Consider the following 20,316-nt stretch of genomic DNA (forward strand, 5'->3'; position numbering starts at 1 on the left):
AAGAGTCTAACGTTATGGCAGAATCTAATCCATTTAAATCTGCCCTGAAACTCTATAAGAGGTATATTGACGATATACTTATTATTTGGGATAGTTCCAGAGGGGATTACAATGCTTTTTTTTCATATGGATTAATAATTTAAATCCCAATTTGAAATTCACCATTCAGACTAGCAATAAGGAGATTGCATTTCTGGATTTGCTAATAAAAGTGGACGATGAGATCTTGGTTGTGGACCTGTACAGAAAGGAATTGGACAGGAACACAATATTGCATCATCAAAGTTTTCATTCTCAGTCTTTGAAATCCAACATTCCTTATGGGCAGTTTCTAAGAGCTCGCAGAAACTGCACAAAAATCGAAGACTTCACTAGGCAAGCCTTCACTTAAGAGGAGAGATTGACAGAGAGAGGTTATCCAAGACAACTTCTAAAACACTGTAAAAAACGAGCCCGATACCAGCACAGAGAGGTTTTATTGAGAAAAGACCCAAAAGAAATTGAGGGATGATCAAATAGTCTGTGCGCTTACGTTCAATACACAGCACAACCAAATTAAGAAAATAATCTCTAATCATTGGCATTTACTCCAATTGAATATGCAGAAATTACCCAAACCAATCTATGCCTTTAAAAAGGGGAAGAATATTAAAAATTGGGCGGACAGAAACCAAGTACAAGATACTCAATTGACCATTACTGCGACCTGGGGTATGCCCCCTATTTACTGTTGCAGCTGCTCCGGTACTTCTGCCGACCTCTGTTATTAATATCCACGAAAGGGACTGGAAACTGAAGCAACACCTGCCTTAGTTCCAATGTTATTTACGTAATAATATGCTCTTGCAAAAAGGCATATATTGGTAAGACTAGAGCCGTAAAATTATGTATATGGGAACATAGATCTAAGATTAGAACAGGGCAGTTGAATGCCCCCTTGACCACGCATTTTGTGGAATTTAATCATAATCCAGAAGATATAAAATGGTGGGCTGTAGAAAAGGTTTTCGGCGCAGATGCGGCCAATGTGATGGCGTGATTATCTCAGAAAGAACAGTGGTGGATATATCACACCAACACCCTCAATAGAGGCCTGAATCAACAGGAGGAGTGGAATTGAGTGCTCTTTACTCATCTCCTTATCGTGCTCTGAGTCGGGTAGTTATTTATAAGGTATACAGGGCCATAGGCGGCGTGCAGGAGGTAATAAGGTCCACAATGCAGATCTTATGAAGCTGTATTTCCCCCCCCTTTTTTTGTATGTGAACCGGTGTTGTAACTTGTCATTTTGAATGTTTTCCCACACTCTTAGATATTATCTTTCTCTACCATACCCTTCGTTTTGCAATGACCATTATTATTTTTTGATCACTTAATTAGCTCGTTTTGGCTAAGTTGGAGCTGCTTCTATTTTTTTTTTATATGTAATCTCTAATGGTATTAGATATCCAATCACTATTAACCCGCACGGACTGTTGGGGTTAAGTGGCACCTTATCCGCCATGTTGGGAAGCTGAGGTTCTACTCCAGCATTTGTCCGTTGTTTTTGAAACGGACGATTGATATAAAAGAGGGACTAGCTTACTATACGCTGTCGCCTCGGTTTCTCAGAAGTTATTGTGATCCGCGTCCGATTTGGAACTTGGTGTGAGGTAAGTGGGATGTTTTGTCCATTCCGCCGTTCACCTTATAACCTCTTTTGGATAGTATAGTGCGCCCAAAGAAGCTCATGCACGTGATTTTTGACATTCTTATAGATTGTAACCACACACGGAATAGGAGCAGCTACACGGAGGGAACTGTGTCTCTCACCCATTGCTTCTGCATCCTGTTTTGTGTACACACGAGGCGGGCAAATAAGATCTAAGAAGATTGCATTAGGTGAGTAAGACGTTTGTTTCACTTTTCTTCTTTCTTTCTTCTTCTCTTTGTCGTTTAGAGAGATGATTTAGATTGAGAGGAGATAAAGATGGACATATGGTGTTTCTCTTTTCCACAGAGGCAGATTGCCTTTCTCACTGATGAAAACTGAGCCGGTGTGATAAAAGCTTTCGCTTTGAAGGTATTCTTCTGGGTTACTCTATCTAGAACCAGGTCAGACCCACAAGTGTGGGCTTTTTAGAGTTAAATGCACACTGGGATCTAACACGTTCCTCTTGTCTGTTTGTTTTCCAGGGTTAGCTTAACCATAGCATCTCTGATGTACACCAGAGACTATTGAAACTTAAACCATATTCAGCACCTCTGACATATATCAGAGGTTGTCGAAGCACAAACTAGACGGCAAACCGTATGTGGTTCTCGGGTACGTTTTTATTGAAACTGAATGGAGACATGTAGGCGGCAGGGTGTGGGATTAGGGGGAGCACGTTGGCACGAATTGACAGTGTCTAAAGATTGGGAAACGACATTTTTTTTCTTCTGAATTTACCATTTAACCTTGTACATAGGTAGATGGGGCTGTGAAACCACACATATGGATGCTTTGTGTTTCCTTTACATGTGCTGCATTTAGGCATTTTGTGAGTATTAGGTACTGGAATAATGTTTAAAAGTTCCTTCCATTAAGCTGAACCTCAGTTGGGTACAGAGATAGACCATATAGGCCTCTCCCCGGGTTTGGACTTTGTTGTTTGATGGGAGTAACTGAGTGAAAAAAAGACAGTATGGTATATTTTAAACAGTATTTTAATTGAAATTTATTTAATTTTTTGTTTGATTTTAGAATTTTGTTAAACGTTCATCCAATCCTGATGAAGACATATATAATCATCCAAGTCGAAACTATTTACCAGGAAGCCTGTTTGATAAAGAAGATTCATATATATGGGCACTAATAGTCAATATTTTGTCTGGAGTGAACTATTATTAGCAACGCAATGGAATTGAATTTTAACTTTCTTAATTTGTTTTAGGATCTGAATTAGCTGAATTAATGTATGAATGCCTGAAATTTAGGATGTTTTTTTTAATAAAAAATGAATTAATTAAAGATGTCTAATGATGATGTTTACACTCAAATCTAAATGAAATAAAAATTATGATTTGATTTATTACCTTCTGCCTTTTTTCTACCAGTTGCTCTCGCTGTCCTGGTACCATCATTACTTTCATTATATGGCCTTACCTCAAGGTGCCAGTGATTTTTGAGGTTCCCACCTTTTAGTTGATTTAGCCTATTTACATTAACACACTATTCAAGCGTGGCCTTAAAAACCAAATACCCTTGAGGTGAACAAAAGGAATATGAAAATCTGGCGCAAGGAACAGAAGATCGAACTAAGATATGCTTGCACACATTACCCAAATAAACTTTCCTTCCCGCCCTGGCACTTATAGTTGCTTATCGCACTTATGCCGTAGGACTAATGCTTGCTCCAGGCCACATTTAACTATTCTTGGACAACCGTGAATATGGCTACCTTGGCTCTGCAAATGGGTCCCAGACTTGCACCTACATCCACTTGTCTTATGTTTGTTGTACTATGATCAACATTTGTTAGTTATGGTGCCTTAGCAAAAGCGTCATTGTCAAATCTTAGATCAAGGGGTGTCAACCTCCTCTCCCGAACCACAGAAGCCGAATAGTTCGACCCTCCCACTGTGGTTGGCATGGGCACCCGAATATAGATATCACCGGTCACCATGTTGCAGCCAATGGGGTGAAGAAGGAAGTTGGGGAAAGGGTATGGACCGATAAGGGAAAGGTGGGAACAAAACATCAAATAGATACATATCACCATATACTGAACAGGCTACTTGTTAACCTGTAATCCTATACCAAAACCTTACTAGACCTAGTACTCTGCCTGCAACACTAAACCCATCACCTGATATCGCCCTACTCGTATTGCATCTTTGCTATAGAGTGTTCAAACATAAATGCACACATAACATGACTTTGACTCTTGGGCACAGAGTGCCATAGGTTGCCCAACGTATAACTGATAACAAGCCCAACAAAAACTTACAAGGGAAGCTCCCTGTGATAAAAAGACAGTACACATGGCCCATGGGGCTAGCAACAAAACATCATAGAACAAAACGTTAGCGTTTCCTAGCAAACTCCCCTAGAGAACGCCCCTATTCAGCAAGTTCTGCTTAGCCAGTACATGCCCCCATCCTCTTGCTGTCTGGGTTCTCAAATCATTTTACGTGTACTATTCCCAGTTTTGGCATCAAAAGCATAAAGGCAGGGTAGGATGAAAAACTCCTTGATGCGTGAGTACTGCCATAAGTTCTCGATCCAAAAAGCTACATTGCTGTTGTTTCCTCATAACAAACTCGGCGTACAAATAAACTGTGATCACAAGCATTAACAAGTCACTTATCTGCATGCCTGAGTGCCTTGTAATGACACTCAGGCGCCGTAGAACTGGCTCCTTATCGCAGACGGGACCAATGCTGCTCACCGCCACGGCCCGCGAAAAAGCCCCGTAACTCTCCACTGCTGCTGCTTCAGGTCACTGCCGCCGGCCAGGCAGTTTTCACCATTCCTTCCGCATTGTAACCCACCAGAGCTTCGCGAACACACGCCGTGGCTGCCCGTGCTGAATCTTCAATTATCTGCACCTGAGCAGGGGCGTTCAACGGTCTTTAATAGCCCAGGCTCTCACACAGTTGATACCGCGTGAGCTCTGAAACTACTTCAGGCCCGGAGGATGCAGGGAATTGTAGTTCCAATTACTGCTTTCTCCCAAATCTGAGTCTTTTAATGCCCCAAACTCTATTCCTGATAGTCGCCTACAATATGTAACCCAACTTTCAGCTCAAAAATTGGATACTGACTGTAAGTAAGGCTACTTGGATCAGGAACCTTATTCCAAATTTCCTATTGTTTGTACATAAGACACTGATCCATTATAAAACTCAATATCATTTACCCTTTAAGGATTCTGAGAAGGCAAATGTCATGCTCACCCTCTATTACTTGAGCATTGCTAACATTGGCCTATAAGTGGACAGCAACAATGCAATAGAACCTACTTGGCCTGCAAGGAATTATGGGAATTGAATATGCCTTGCATTACTCATACATAGCATTAGGTCAACAGATATTCTGACAGCTGCAATGCTTTTCATACAGTCGGCATCCTTTCCAAATTTTCATAGTTTCATTGGGCATAGACCTTAACAAATGAAATGGTAACTATCTGATATACAACTTTTTTTTTCAGTGAGCACTTGTATAATCCTGCCCAACAATATTAGGGGGGAGGGTGTTGCAGACAAACTTATGCACTGCAAAATAATTGTGCGTATGAAGATACGTGACATTTTCATAAACTGCCCATTGTATCATGGTGAGGGTTTAAATGTTTTCCGCTTGCAAAGTATTGTGGTTATGCAAATATCCCGGTGATTGTTTTACTACTTCCATCCCTAACTTTTAGAGAGCCCCATCAACTAGAATTGGAAGCTAGCACATGAGTTGAATGGGCCTTGTTGGGGAGTATGGTGGAGTTGTTGATTGACACGGGATAATACTCTTTGGAGAAGAACAACAAATCTGCAACTTTCAAAATGCAAGTTGGATGTTTTGGCTGTACAGTGAATGAAAAGTGTTTCCATTAAAGGATAGAAACCTCCAATAACAGTCAAGGAACCTGCACCTTTGAATGGATTGTGTCCTCCCACGTATTCCTCATTTTAGATATATCCTTACCTTTGGCTTGCTGCTTCAGAATTTCTTTTTCTTCTGTCCACCAGAGGGTGCTTCTCTCAAGGCCGCGGCGTCGATGTCCCTCGGCATCCGTCGAGCACCGATCTCATACACTGTATAAGAGCCTTGAGCGCGCCCGTTGGCTTCAATTCCGTTTTTCTGTTAGCTTCGCTTCGGATCGTTTCAAACAGCGCTTCAGTTTTTCGTGAAAAGAAAAGCTATGTCGTCTTCATCGAACTCTTCCACACCGAAGACGGGGTTTAAAAAAATGTCTAAAAGGTGGATAGAAGATGTCTTTGACCGATCCACACAAGAATTGTCTTTGGTGCCTCGGTTCCGACCACCTAATTGAAGACTGTGGTTCGTGCCAGTCGATGGCCCATAAGGCCTTAAAAGAACACAGAGGTAAACTGGCAATGGGGGAGGGTTCATCAAAGTCTACTTCGAAGGGGAAAGACTTGGCTGAGTCTTCGAAAAAATATCGTAAAAAACATAGGTCGAGGAGTAGATCGAGAGTCTTCTTCGTCATCCAAGAAGACGAAGAAAAGACAGCATCGTTCTTCCTCGACGTGTTCGGAGGAGGTGATAGCATGCCCATCAAAGCATGACTCCCCGAGTAAATGGGAAGCCTTTCGAGCTTCCATGCTAAATATTTTTGAGGACGCGGCTCAGACCCCCTCAAAGGTTAAAGACCATGCCCCTGCTCACGAAAAAACGTGACGGGGGGAAGGTCCAAAACAAGAAAAGCTGATAGTCATCGAGTGTGTCATCTAGGGACTCTCCCCGATCACCTTGTGAAAAAGACCTTCTGGTGCATAAATCGAAGGTAGAGGGAAACAAAATGGCGTAGAAATATCATACGCCATTGAAGACTTCGAAGGCTCTCGAGTCGACAACTCTTTTGAAGGAAGTTACGTCGAGTTCTCGATCGATAACTTTGAAAGCTCCTTTCGACAGTTTCCACAACTCCCTCGACGATTACATCGAGGTCATCGAAGGTTCCCTGGACGACATTGAAGGCTGTGGTTACGGCATCAGTGCCATCGACTTTTACGTTGACAACCAAGCCTTTAATAAGGGAAAAACCTACATTACCAGAAAAGGTTTTTCAACCTGAGAATAGACATGAATTTTTTAGGACCATGTCATCTATCTATGAGGGAGAATCATCAGAAGAGGAAGAAGTCACCTCTGCTGTTGTTAAATTTGGCACAAGATCTGTTCCAGACGAATTATTCCTCAGTCAAAAATTCAAGATTTACAAGAATTTCTGCAAATAGCAAGTGGTCTGGACACTTCTCCAGAGTACGAATTTGATAAGCCAGACCCATCAGAGCAGGCTGATGCGGGTTACAGAAAACTTGTGAATAGAGTTACTGAATTTATGGGGCGGGGTAGACGTTCACCAGTCTCAGTGTGATGACATGACTGATATTCTATCAGGAACACCTCAGCAAGACCCCATTCTTCCATTTCACATTGCCTTGCAGAGAAGGGTTAATTCTGCATGGGAAAACCCTGAAGCCATCCCAGCAGTAAATAAAAAAATGTGTGTCTAAATATAGACCCTGCAATTCTGATCCAGAATACCTGAGCAGACACCCAACTCCAGAAAGTCTGGTAGTACAAGCAGCCACTTCCACAAGACATGTTGCATATCCTACAATCCCTCCAGATAGGGATGATAAAGTGGATGCATGGTCTAGGAAGATTTTTACATCAGGGAGTATGGCTTTGAAGTCTACTAATGTAACCTGTACCATGGCAAGGTTCACATATACCCTGTGGGACTGCATCTGAACATCCCATAAGGTGAAGAGCGTGATGGCTTTCTAGCCATTATAAGGGATGGAAGGGAGGCTTCGGGAGAATGCCTTCAATCCGGTTTGGACACAGCTGACAGTATCAGTAGGTCCATGGCAACTAGCGTGGTGCTATGTAGATTTGCGCGGATCCAGGCTTCTTAATATGCCTTTTGACGGCTCAAGGTTGTTTAGCAGCAAGGCGGATGAAAGTTTGGAGAAGCTGCAGGCCTCTAAAACGGTGGCTAAATCTCTCAGTGCCGCTATAAGACAACCTCAGCAACGCCCCTACACAGGCTCATCTTCCTGGAGGGGTCGTCCTTTTCGTTATTATTCCTCAATTGGAAAAGGAAGAGAGCAGGCCAGTCAGAGAGGTGAAAGAAAATGTCCTTGGGGCGAGGAAAATGTGCTAGAGCTGCCCCAGCAGCAGCATCTGTCCCTTCGGCCACTGCTGCAGCTGCCGCAAAACCACTCGGTTTTGACCCACAAGACCCCTGTGGGAGGCAGGATCTCAAGCTTCTAGAAGAATGGCGGGGCATTACTTCAGATGCTTGGGCACTGGAAACAGTATCCCAAGGTTACTGCCTTCCTTTTCTAAGGAAACCTCAGAATCTCCTTCCGGGATACAACTGTCAAACATCCGGATCCGCTCCTGTTGCAGGAAGTCTTAACCCTATTACAGAAAGGTGCAATAGAACATGTATCTGTAGCGGAGAGGAACAAGGGTTGGTATTCCCCATATTTCCTCATCCCAAAGAAAGACGGAGGACTGAGACCCATCTTGGACTTGAGAAATTGAACAAGTTCCTAAGGAAGGACAAGTTCAAGATGGTCACACTTTCTCAAATCCTTCAGGCTCTCCCGCTCCAGGATTGGTTGGTATCATTGGACCTTCAGGAGGCTTACTTTCAGGTGCCAATCCATCTCAAGCACAGAAAGTACCAGTTTGCGATTGGCAATTCTCACTATCAGTTTTTTGAGTTCTGCCATTCGGGTTAACCTTCGTCCTAAGAGTTTTCACCAAGTTGATGGCGGTAGTGGCAGTGCGTCTCAGAGGGGGGATTCATGTCTACCCCGATCTGGACGATTGGATGATCAGAGCATGTTCTCAAGAACAAGCCCAGGATTATCTGTCCAAGACTCGTCACTTCCTTCACAAACTAGGGTTTTCTCTGAATTTAAAAAAGTCAAACATGATACCATCACAGAAACTCCAGTTTATCAGAGCAGTCCTGGATACTTGCTCGGGTAAAGCCTCGCCTCCCGAAGAGAGCGCACCACATTCTGCAGAAAGTAACAAAATTCCAGAATGCCCAGTGTCTTCTGGCCTTCGATTTTCTCAGATTGCTCAGCCTAATGGCATCCTTCATTTTTCTAGTGCCAGAAGCCAGATTGAGAATGAGATCCCTTCAATGGGCTCTCAGAACTCGATGGTCCCAATTCTCAGGGGAAATGTCAGATCTGTTGCAGGTTCCAGCCAAAGTAGCACAGGATCTACAATGGTGGGCTTGCAGACATATCCTTAGAGGAGAATCTTTTTGGCAACCATGGCCGGAGATCACAGTAGTGACAGACGCCTCACTCTGTTACAACTGTCCTGTGGAATCGCACTGCTGCACACTTCCAGGAATCGATACCCGTGACATCCACGGTTCAACCCAGAATCGGGACTCTCAACATGGAGGATCCCGAGACTGTAAGCCGCGCACCAGTTGTTCCCACTCCCCGGACCGCTGGATTAGCTCCGCCCCCAACTTCCGGAATGGTATATCCGGCAACAGGAACTTCAGCACTACGCGTTGCTTCTCTATTCAGAGTCGCGCTGCGCACCGTAAGTTCGCTACCTTCTTATCTGAAAGATATTTGTCTGCTACTTTTCAGTGGATCGTTTTCCTTGTAGCTTCAATCCTTTTTCTCTTCCTTTTCCGTTTCCTGGAAACTTAGAGATCTCGAATTCTTTCCGAGCCCAGTGGATCAACAGGAAGCCACCTCCCTGTGTTCCCGTCTGTTCTCTCTGGTAGTGTTTTTTTGTTCTGTCCAGCTATTTGTGTTTCCGTGTCTCACGGGGTTTCCTCCCTCTAATCTTGCTTATCTATTACGTCAACATTAGATTTCAACTTCAGACCTCCTATTCAGTCTTCAGTCCCCTTGAGCTCAAGCCCTCTATCCTGATCATTACAATTCCTCCCTTGGGCTATCACCTGTTGGTAAGACTCCAAATCCTACAGCATTCCTTGCATCTTCGTGTCTTTACTTCTGGACATATCCTTACTAGGGGTGTACCGAAATTCGGCTTCGAGTAAACATTCGGCCGAATTCCGGCTGAAAATTGGGTATTCGGTTTCGGCAGAATAACCAATAGAAAGCTTACTCGAAGCCGAAGTTATACCCCTCGTTTGAAGGCACTATATCGCGTGCATATGTTTAGAAAAAGCCCCATGAAGTGAGGCCATTATCATGTGCAAAAAGTGTCAATTGACACTGAGGGGGTGGGTGCATCAACGTTCTGTGTGTATCACTTAATGCTCACAAAGAGAAGCGAGGCCATTATCATGATCAAACAGTGTCTATTGACGCTGAAGCAGCAGGGCGTCCACATTCTGTGTAACTCACTCAATGCCGTAGCAATAAGACAATTGCAGACGGCGGCATGGCACAATGGACTGAGGGGGCATTTGAATTTGAAAGCCCCTTGGCAGCACTCCCTGCTCTACAGAATATGGGAGATGCTGCCATGCATTTAACACAAGCAACAAGGCTCCTTTCTTAAGGTGACTCTCGGGAGTTACACTGCCAGCCTCCATAGCTGATTTACTCTGTTGAGGAGTGCGTAAGTGAGCGAGCGATCAGTTGAAATTAGCACATGAATTCACATATAGGGCACTGCTATTAAGGCACTTCTGTTTTGGAGGTGAAGTTTCTAGGATGTTCAGACGATGTGCGCATTAAGTCTTTGGCCATGCGCATTAAGTCTTTGGCCTCTCTGCTGAGACTGCTAACAAGAACGCAGCTTCATGCTAGATTTCACGAGGGTGTGAGGTGGGCCATTCCCACTGGAGCAAGAATCTGATTTCGTGCTGACTGCCGAGTCAGCCTTCTTCCATAGGTCATCAGATTAGAAGCAGCCACCTTGAGATGAGAGGTTAAACAGACACAACATCTGCCACTGGAGCCACAGAGCCTGCTGCCTGCATACCTCTTTCACTGTGATCAGCAAATGGTGTCAGCCTTCACACAAAGTTACAAACAATGCCCCTATATCCACATATAAGTGAAGTTAAGTTTCCCCCCCCCCCCCCGCCGCACAGTGCCACTTTCCACCCCTGTCAGGCTCTACGATGCAGTGAGGAATGCAAAATACATCTCCAACATCACAATTGTATGCGCCTTGTAATGCTTTTCTGATTTGTATCACTGGTGCTAAACATATACGCGAACCTCCCCACTCCTGCCCCCACCTCCACCCCAGAGCCTTTTCCTTCCACCCGCTCGCCCGTGCCTGCTCACCAAGCTATGGCCAACAAAGGTGCATGCTCCCCGCGTAGCGTGAAGCATTAGTGACCTTCGCCCTATTATTATGGCCAGTCCCACCCACCCCCATGTAGTGCCTACCTCTAAGCCCACCAGCACCAACAACGACTTGGCTATCAAGCCATGTATCCCTGTGCCGATGCTTGCCTCCCTGCAGCAGTCCTCACTCGCTTCACCAGTGATGACTAGCAGTCGCAGCGGTAATGCAGCCCTACCATTCCGTACCAAGTATTAACACGCTAATATATACTCAATTGCCTGCACAAAAAACAAAACCTGGAGAGTCTCAGGAACCACTGCCCTAGACATGGCTACATACTAAGCTTACCATATAATGTCAAGAGGCAACGTGCAGGTATAGAGACAAGAGCACATTCAGAAATAAACACGGAGCTTAAGAGACAGGCAACTTCCAAATGTGTGTTTAAAAAAGATAGTGTGACATCTGTATAGTCACAAAGCTGCAGGCCAGACTGCTCAGGGCCTAATCCATGCTTACAAGATAAGGCAGATCTCTGTCGTTCCTTGATCCATTAGAGATGCCTCGTAAAGAGTGTTTCTGCCTCCTACCTAGAAACACACAAATTCCCTTAGTTGCATTATGCAGAACATCATTTCTTCGTCCAATTAAACAATGTCTCTTGTCCATCCCCTCAAATTGTCCAGAACTTGGAACGGATAGGTACTGCAGGGAACTCCCTTACAAACGATATGCAAGCAGCGATAAGGCCTGTTAACTAATTATTTATTCACAGATGGGGCGTGCTCAAGTCAACCCCCAGTTCCCTACTGAATTTCTTATTAGGCATTGAAAGCAAGCAATAATAAAAGTCCCCTTCTAAAGCTATGATCAATTTATAAGCACTATACATGTCCTTCACTGAAGTCCTGTTAAAAACAAGCATTGGCAATGCCAACAGTTTTGGCTTGTTATGCATATCTTGACACATTTCCAGTAGTAATCTACTATTCGGTCACTATTCGGCTCCGGCAGAATACTTCGCTCATCTATTCGGTATTCGGCCGAATAGTAAATGTACTATTCGGTACACCCCTAATCCTTACCTCTTTAATATTATATAGGCGCATTGCCAATTTATCACATCCGATTGAAAAAGAAAAGCTTAGAAGGGAATAGGCTTGTCAGGGTAAGCTGCCTTTCTATATCCCTACCACTCTACTAATTGAGATTCGGTATCTTTACTTACCTGAAATTCTACTGTTTCTCTCAGAATCCTCCCTGACAAGATTCCGGTTCACAGCCCACCAGTGTGACCCTCCACTAGCCGCTGCAGGAATCCACGCTCCCCAGCAGCACCTCACAGGGTTTTTTTCCCTTTGGGGTTTCCCCTGGAGACTTCACTTCAACCTAGCCTTTGGCTGGGTTTGAGAGGGATTTTCAGGTAATTCCCTCCTGCTTCTATTCAAAGAGAGCTGACCATCACGGAGGTAGGTGTCATTTCCATTTGCCGAGAGATAATTTGCTTCAAGTGCTTTATTAGTATAAAGTTATAACACACTCACTGGGTGGGAGCCCACACCAACGATGTGACAATCAGCGGTCGTTGGTCTCCATCGGAGTCCAAACTACACATCAACCTTTTGGAGTTGAGGGCAATCAGACTAGCGCTGAAGGCCTTCCTGCCCTCTGTACGGGGAAATAATGTTCCGATAATGACGGACAACACAGTGGCCATGTACTGCCTCAACAAGAGAGGGGTCACTGCCGCTGTGCAGAGAGGCGATGCAACTCTGGTTCTGGGCAATACAAGAAGGGATCTCTATCAGCAATTCATCTAGCCGGAGAGCAAAGCACAGCAGCGGACGCTCTATGCAGGCAGAGCAAAGTCTCCCACGAGTGGGAGTTAGCTCAGGAAGTCATTCAAGAGATCTTCGCCCTTTAGGGAACCCCTCAAGTGGATCTTTTCATGACGAGTACCAACCAGAAGTGCGCAACGGTTCTGTTCAAGGGATTTTTCCCCGAGAGGAGCTCTAGGGGACTCGTTTGTAGTGGAATGGGAGTTTCCATTCCTGTATGCATTCCCTCCAGTCCCTGTGATCCCTCAAGTAATCAGGAGGTTGAGAAAGTTCAGGAAAACCATGATCCTAATTGCCCCGGATTGGGCCAGGAGAACATGGTACCAGGACCTTCTGGATCTGTCCATCTGCCCTCCAATACGTCTTCCAAGAAGAGAGGATCTTCCTCACGAGAGGAAGGTCATGTTCTCCATCCGGAGGTCAACAAACTCAACCTTCACGCATGGCTTCTGAGAGGTTGAGATATAAGGATTAGGATCTTCCGGATGACCTGATGGAAATTGCTCGGCCAGAAGGCCAGCAACCAAATCTCTGTATCGGTGTCATTGGAACAAGTTCAGTAACTGGTGCAGAGAAAAGAATGTGGATCCATTCAATGTAATATCACCACAATTTTATCTTTTCTATTACATTTAGCTAATCTGGGGCTCCAGGTTGGTACGATAAAGGGATACTTAGCAGCGCTATCCATTTTTAAGCAACTTTCAGAAGAGGAATCTTACTCCAACATACCTTTTTTAATTCAATTCTTAAAAGGTTTAAATAATGTATTTCCACCAACACCTTTCCAGGTTCCAGTGTGGGATTTGAACTTGGTTCTAAAATTCCTCACATGCATTCCATTTGCGCCTTTAAACTCTTGTCCGCTAAGGCTCCTTACTTTGAAAACAATACTACTTGTAGCATTGACATCAGCCCGCAGGGTAAGTGAGTTGCAGGTGCTTTCTAGCGGTCCTCCTCACACAATCTTTTATAAGGATAAACCATCTTTTTTGCCACATTGTTTCAGATTTTCATCTGTCACAGAAAATAACTTTACCAACTTTTTCCCCTCCTCCTCATGCAAGCAAAGAGGAGCGACTACATGGACTAGATCCCAGAAGAGCTCTTAGTTTCTACATTTCAAGATTGCCAAAAGTACATCAGTGTGATCAACTTTTTGTGGGGTACACTGGACGCAAACTGGGACTTGTGGTAATTAAACAAACATTATCTAGATGGATAATTTTGGCTATAACAGAATGTTATAGATTGGCTGAGAAAGAACCATCTGAGAGCTCATTCAACCAGGGGCATGGCAACTTCAACAGCACTAAAAAGGGGTGCCCCTCTACAAGATATTTGTGCAGCAGCCACATGGTCATCCATGCATACCTTTTATAAAACATTATGCTCTGGACTCGACTTCTTCTCAAGGAAGTCTGTTTGCTAAATCTGTACTCCATTCTGTACACGATTAGAACAATTCTGTACTCCCACCTCCGAGACAAAACTGCTTTGGGAGTCTATCTAAGATGAGGAATACGTGGGAGGACACAATCCATTCGAAGAACAAGTTACCTACCAACTGTAACGCTCTTTCGATTGGATGTTCCTACCACCTATTCCTCATCGACCCAGCCAAACCCACAGTACAGTTTACGTGAATTACACTCTAAATTCTTTTAGGCTTGGGTCAAAAGAGGCACGCCATTAATTAAAATCCATGGGCTACAATATATGAAAAAATAGAACTGAAGCCAATGGGGGCGCACGAGGCTCTCATACAGCGGAAGCCGCCGAGGGACATCGGCGCTGTGGCCTCGAGAGGAGCGCCCTCTGGTGGAGAGAGAACATTTTTCCAAAGCAGCAAGCTGATGGTTAGGATATATCTGAGATGAGGAATACGTGGGATGAACTTCCAATCGAAAGAACGTTACAGTTGGTAAGTAACTTGTTCTTCTCTTTCTATGCTCTGCTGTTGAGGACTTTTCAATGTATGTAATGCGATTTTTGTTTTTAGTGCCTGTAGGATCCCCATGTATTTTGTTGACTGATAAAAAGTAATTGGTTTTGCCAACATGGTTACTTTATGCTTATTGAAAGAGGCTCTTTCACGCTAAAGTTTTTCTTGAGAACAGGCATTTATATTGTGGGAGTTCCTTCCTATGCCACTGCTCTGCTGGTCATTGATTTGTGAATCAGTTTAATGTCCGGGCAGCGGGTAGGCACGTGTGTGTGTGTGTGGCCCATTTTCTCTTGGGCTTTTGTTGGGCACATTTTCCTATCTTTGTTGATTAAAAAAGGGTGATATTTATGTCTCTTAGCTGTCGTCCTGATTTTGAGTAAGTGTTGTCTGTGCTCTGTTCAAAGAACAATTTAGGGCCTGATTTGCAGAAGCATTTTAGAATGGTGCAATCCCATAGGAAAATGTTCTGTGAATCAGGCCCTTAATGTTTATGATAAGCAGAGGTATTCTGATGATCACACTCTGGTGCAGTTATTCTAATGCAATTATCGTTTTACCACAAATTATGAGAGGGATATCTTCTGGCCCCCGAATTACTTAAAGTGGCACCTGAACTTTTATTGGCAAGTATCCGGTCTGAATATTTTGCAAACCACATCAGTTAAGATGAGCGAGACTTGCTTTTTGCAATGCATAACACAATTTCTACATTCTCTGAGCAGTGTCAACAAATGATAGCCACAGCTAAATCTATTGTTTGTATGGCGCAAACAATGCTTTTTTTTGTACATACGCACATTTTTCACAACATCGTAGTACTTTTGTTAGGTACTGTGCAGATCTTGAAGTCTGGTTGATCTCTCTTTATAATTACTTATAAAATATTTGCTCATGGAAAAAATGCTCCAAGATGTGCCTTTTACATAGAGTTGCAGTGGCTGGGGAAATTACCTTCCGAACTCGAGCTCTTTGCTCTCTGCATGCTCACAAAGTGACTTGCCTCTCTAGTCAGTTGCGCACATGGAAAATTTGCGCACAAAAGCCAAACTTTTCTGTACTTGAGAGGGAACATTGGTAGTGACCCCTTCTCTTTGCTCACTGGAGATGCATACTTAACCATTCCCGAATAACTGTTTGGTTTAGCATATCAGGAACCAGCACCCCAACCCCCAAAAGACCCGGCCCCCTCTATACATGAGTTTTATTTGGTATTTGGGTGAAGCCGCAAATGCCTCCCTTGATCCCCACTCCTGCAATCTAATCTAATCGCCATGATATTGGTCAGGGCTTTTCCCCTGCAAACGAACATTGAAGATTTCCTACGGGTTACATGTGTAGGAATGTGGCCTACCTTTATGCTCTGGGATGCTGGTTCTGTCGTTTACCTCTTCTGCTGGTTAAATGTGGCATCCAGGTTCAATTATTTCCGTCCCATCTCAGTGATTGAGGCAAACAGGAATGGAATTCTGGGACCGATGATTTTCATTGTCAAAGGTGATGTTTGACCACTGGATGCTGTAGACCGTTGCAGCTGCAGCCTCCAGTGAGAGCTCATCCGCAAGGGTGATCCTTTAAGCATGTGCCCACCTGCAATGTCAAACTCCTCCCCTGTGAAACAGTGTTTGCCATCACATTGTTGAGATGAATGAGGTCCAGGTTGTTTGATTGTGGAGTCGTACATGGTATTTTGGTAGCACAAAGTGATCCTGTTAACTAATTTTGCCTTCCTACCGATAATCTGGTCCTAATCTTGCATCATGCGATCATTCTGATCATCCGCTCTTTGTGGAAATTTGTACTCTGAAACTGAGAGGACTTTGAAGCATTGTGATGGGACCAACGAGAAAGGAAGTATTATCCCCACTCTGTGGACATTAATCATAGTCTTGTTTGCAAAGATTATTAGGGTGCGTATTATCTTATGTGTAGGCAGTCCCTTATGTCTGCTTGTGCAGCAGAAGAGCCCAAATACATCTAGGGTACACTAAAATGAAACCCAACAGATCCTTGTTGCATGAGAAGAATTTGAGAGCCTATAATGGTTGAAGCACACTTCACGGTGGCTACCTCCTTTTTTATTAATTATTTTTTATAGTTCTGGGTCACAAGGTCTCCATAAATATGGGCTCCTATGTTTTCTTTAGGTGTTGCTCTGGCTGTCCTTTAGGTGCACTACCTATGATCAGATCAGGGACAAGTCTCTCTACTACATAGTCAGAAATGTGTTGTAATGTTCCACTAGATCAAACAAGAGGTATTCTTTGCCTATAGGTGCTACTTTGGCAATGGGACTGGGCTATATGCCAGGGTATACCCGTCCCTGCAACACACATGCCCGGTTTGGGCAATGACAGAGCAGACGTCTTGAGCAGATTGAGCTCCCTGATATCTGGTAGTTGATTATATCGCCAGGATCGGAGCAATCTGTATGCATCAGTGATACGTTAAGTGCCGTCTTGTACATCATTCATGGCCAATGGCCTTTTCTTTATGGGACTTGCCTTTCGTTTGAGTAGTCCTCTCTCTGTTAGGAAAGATTTTATAACTGTATGTAATTTTCCCTCCATGTGTCAACCCCCAAACATTTTGCTGCTGTTTTACACCCTGATCTAGACTTTGCCACAGAAGCACAGCCCTCAGCTGCACTCCTCTGGGCTTTTGCTCACTTTTTATGGGGAAACTGACATGCCCTTAAGACAGTCAGTACTGGGAGACCGTTTCCCTTCGTCCTTTCCTCATTTTGCAACTTTTGTGTGACATGCAACAAGAGTGCAATGTAACTTACTTTACAGCACCCTTGGGTCTCTAGTCTTTCCAAAGGCCCTAGAAACTCTCGCTGAACTCTTAATGAACTGTGCAGATGTGTCATAGGCAGGACTGGTGGCAGCTATCGTTTTCATGTATTTTTTAACACTTTCTTGCCATGTTAACCGCGCTTACCTAAATTGGCACAAATAGGTGGCCTGGCTCCAATATGGCCATGCCACAAGGTTCTTTGTCCTGTCCTTTGGCCATCTTGCCCCTTCACCTTCCCCAGGTCGAGCCGACCCGGGTCAGTCCTTATTTGGTCATGCACTTTCCCGCGAAACCCAATGCTTTTGCGGCCTCTGCATGGCTTCTGCATGGCTTGTGTATTTGTATTTTATTTATATTGCGCACTTAACCCAGGGGTAGCCAGGCGCAGAAGCATTAAGAGGATTGCAAAGCTTAGTTACATACAGCAGGGTGAAGTCCAGCTGTGGTTACAGTGCTGGACATGTCACGCCGAAGAGGCAGAGATGCAGAAATATACAATATAAGCAATATTATATACAATAGTCCGGTAGACGCAAGAAGGTATCTACGCCGAGCAGTGGTCAACCAGATGTTTACAATTTTTTTTACATATTTTCAATCATTGTGGTAAGGAGCAACATGGCAGTGGAGCAACAGGGCATCGGACGGTCGTTATGAGTCGATAGCCTTGAGCCAGTGTATGGTCTTAGCTCTGAGCTGGTGGTAGGGGAGGTCCTCCCTGCAGGGAGGAGGAAGGGAATTCCAGAATTGCGCTGCTTTTACTGGAAAGCTGTTCCCTCCGGACATTGTACGTTTAAACCTGGGCACCAGGAGAAGGTTGGAGTTGGCCGTTCTAGAAGGGCGAGAAAGGGTGGGTCTAGTGAATCTGGAGATAAGGTATTGAGGGGCTGCTTGGTGGAGACATTTATGAATCAGGGAAACCGATTTGAGGAATATTTTGTCTTTGGTGGATAGCCAATTGACAGACCTTCTGGAATCAGAGATATGGGCTTTCTTCGGGATACTGAGGGCCGCTCTTAGGGCGTTATTTTGAAGGATTTGAATTTTATTTGTGATATATTTGTTACAGCCTACATATAGAGCGTTGCAATAGTCCAACTTGGACAGGATCAGAGCCCTGGCCAAGGTGATAGTTAGCGAGAGAGAGAGAAAGGGTTTGGCTGCCCTAATGAGTTTGCAAGTATAGGAAGTGGCGGATGCCATTGCATTAACTTGTAACGAGTAGATGACCTATCATCAAACATTGCAGACTCGCTGACGAAAAGATTGGGTGCCTGTCAGTTTTACAGCTTGGGGGTGGATGAAAGCACAGATGTGAGTGATACCACCCAACTGGCGATCTTTGTACGAGGAGTGACCAAAGAATTCCAAATTGTTGAGGAGCTACTTGACCTATGTTCAATGAAAGGCAAAACAACAGGACAAGACATTTTCAATGAAGTGAAACCAGTCTTGTTGAAATTCAATCTGCCAGAGGACAAACTCTGTGGTCTGACAACTAATGGGGCCCCTGCTATGATCGGCAAACACAATGGATTTGTCAGTTTAATGGCAAAGTCAGTTCCCCAGAATGTCATCACGCATCACTGCATCATTCACCAGGAACAACTATGCGCAAAGGCCTTGGAGATGACGCATGTGATGGAAAAGGTTGTTTCTACGGTGAATTTCATAAGGGCAAAAGGGCTTAACCATAGACCGTTCCAAGCATTTCTTGCGGAGATGGGAGCAGACCATGATGATGTGATCTACTTTTGCCAAGTTCGTTGGCTTAGCAGGGCAGCCACACTATCCAGATTCTGGTCACTGCTTAATGAAATTAAAACATTCATGACGAACAAAGGGAAAGATGTCACCTTATTGGATGATGCGAGCTGGTTGAATGACTTGGCATTCCTTGTTGACATAACAAAATATCTTTTGGACCTGAATATAAAACTGCAAGGGAAGGACCAGTTTGCGCAGAGGCTGTATGAGCACATCCAATCCTTTGTTCATGTGCTGGAATTGTTTCAGAAACAGCTGAATGAAAAAAATGCTACTCATTTCACAGTACTGATGACTAGATCTGCTCACAGCATCAACCATGACAAGTATTTGGCACTGGTTGGGAATCTTTTGAATGAATTTAAAAACCGATTTTCAGATTTCAGGGAGCACAGTGATGAGCTGAAGATTTTTGCAGATCCGTTTGCTACTAATGTCACCAATGCTCCTGACATGTTTCAAATGGAATTAATTGACATGCAAAGTAATGGTGACCTGAAGAGAGCCTTTTCCGAACATTCCCTGCATACATTTTATAGTAAATACATTACATGGGACTCTTTCCCAAATCCGTCTAATCATGCACTTCGGTTCATTGCACTTTTTGCCAGCACGTATTGCTGTGAACAGCTTTTCTCAAGATTGAAGAGCATAAAAACAAAATCAAGATCACTTTTGACAGATGGACACCTATCTGGAATACTCCGCCTTGCCACATCAAGTGTGCCAGCGGGTTTTGAGCATTTGTGCAAGCAAAAACAATGCCAAGTGTCACACTGAAAATATGTGCAGTGTTAGAATTATTCTTAACTGTGCTGAATGCTTTACAAGTTGCAACTTTACAAGTGACTAATCATGCAATAAAAAAAGTCCTTCATACCTTTAGATTGTGCTCGCATTGCGTTTCTTCAATTGGGTTCACCTTTGGGTGATCAATTTTCAACAGTTTATCTTTTGAATGGGATTATGCTTCTTTCATTACCACAGAAGTA

At 43.9% G+C, this 20,316-nt stretch overlaps 1 protein-coding gene across 1 annotated transcript; it reads left to right on the forward strand.

Annotated features, from left to right (window-relative positions):
• Window positions 1-18,958: 18,958 nt before the first annotated feature.
• LOC138579981 (general transcription factor II-I repeat domain-containing protein 2A-like) lies at window positions 18,959-20,104 on the forward strand. Its single transcript, XM_069650208.1, has one exon. The coding sequence runs from the start codon at window positions 18,959-18,961 to the stop codon at window positions 20,102-20,104; it is 1,146 nt and encodes a 381-aa protein (XP_069506309.1).
• Window positions 20,105-20,316: the final 212 nt, after the last annotated feature.

This window comes from Ambystoma mexicanum, chromosome 3p (genome assembly GCF_040938575.1).
Source record: "Ambystoma mexicanum isolate Mex_15411 chromosome 3p, UKY_AmexF1_1, whole genome shotgun sequence".
Classification (NCBI taxonomy): domain Eukaryota; kingdom Metazoa; phylum Chordata; class Amphibia; order Caudata; family Ambystomatidae; genus Ambystoma; species Ambystoma mexicanum.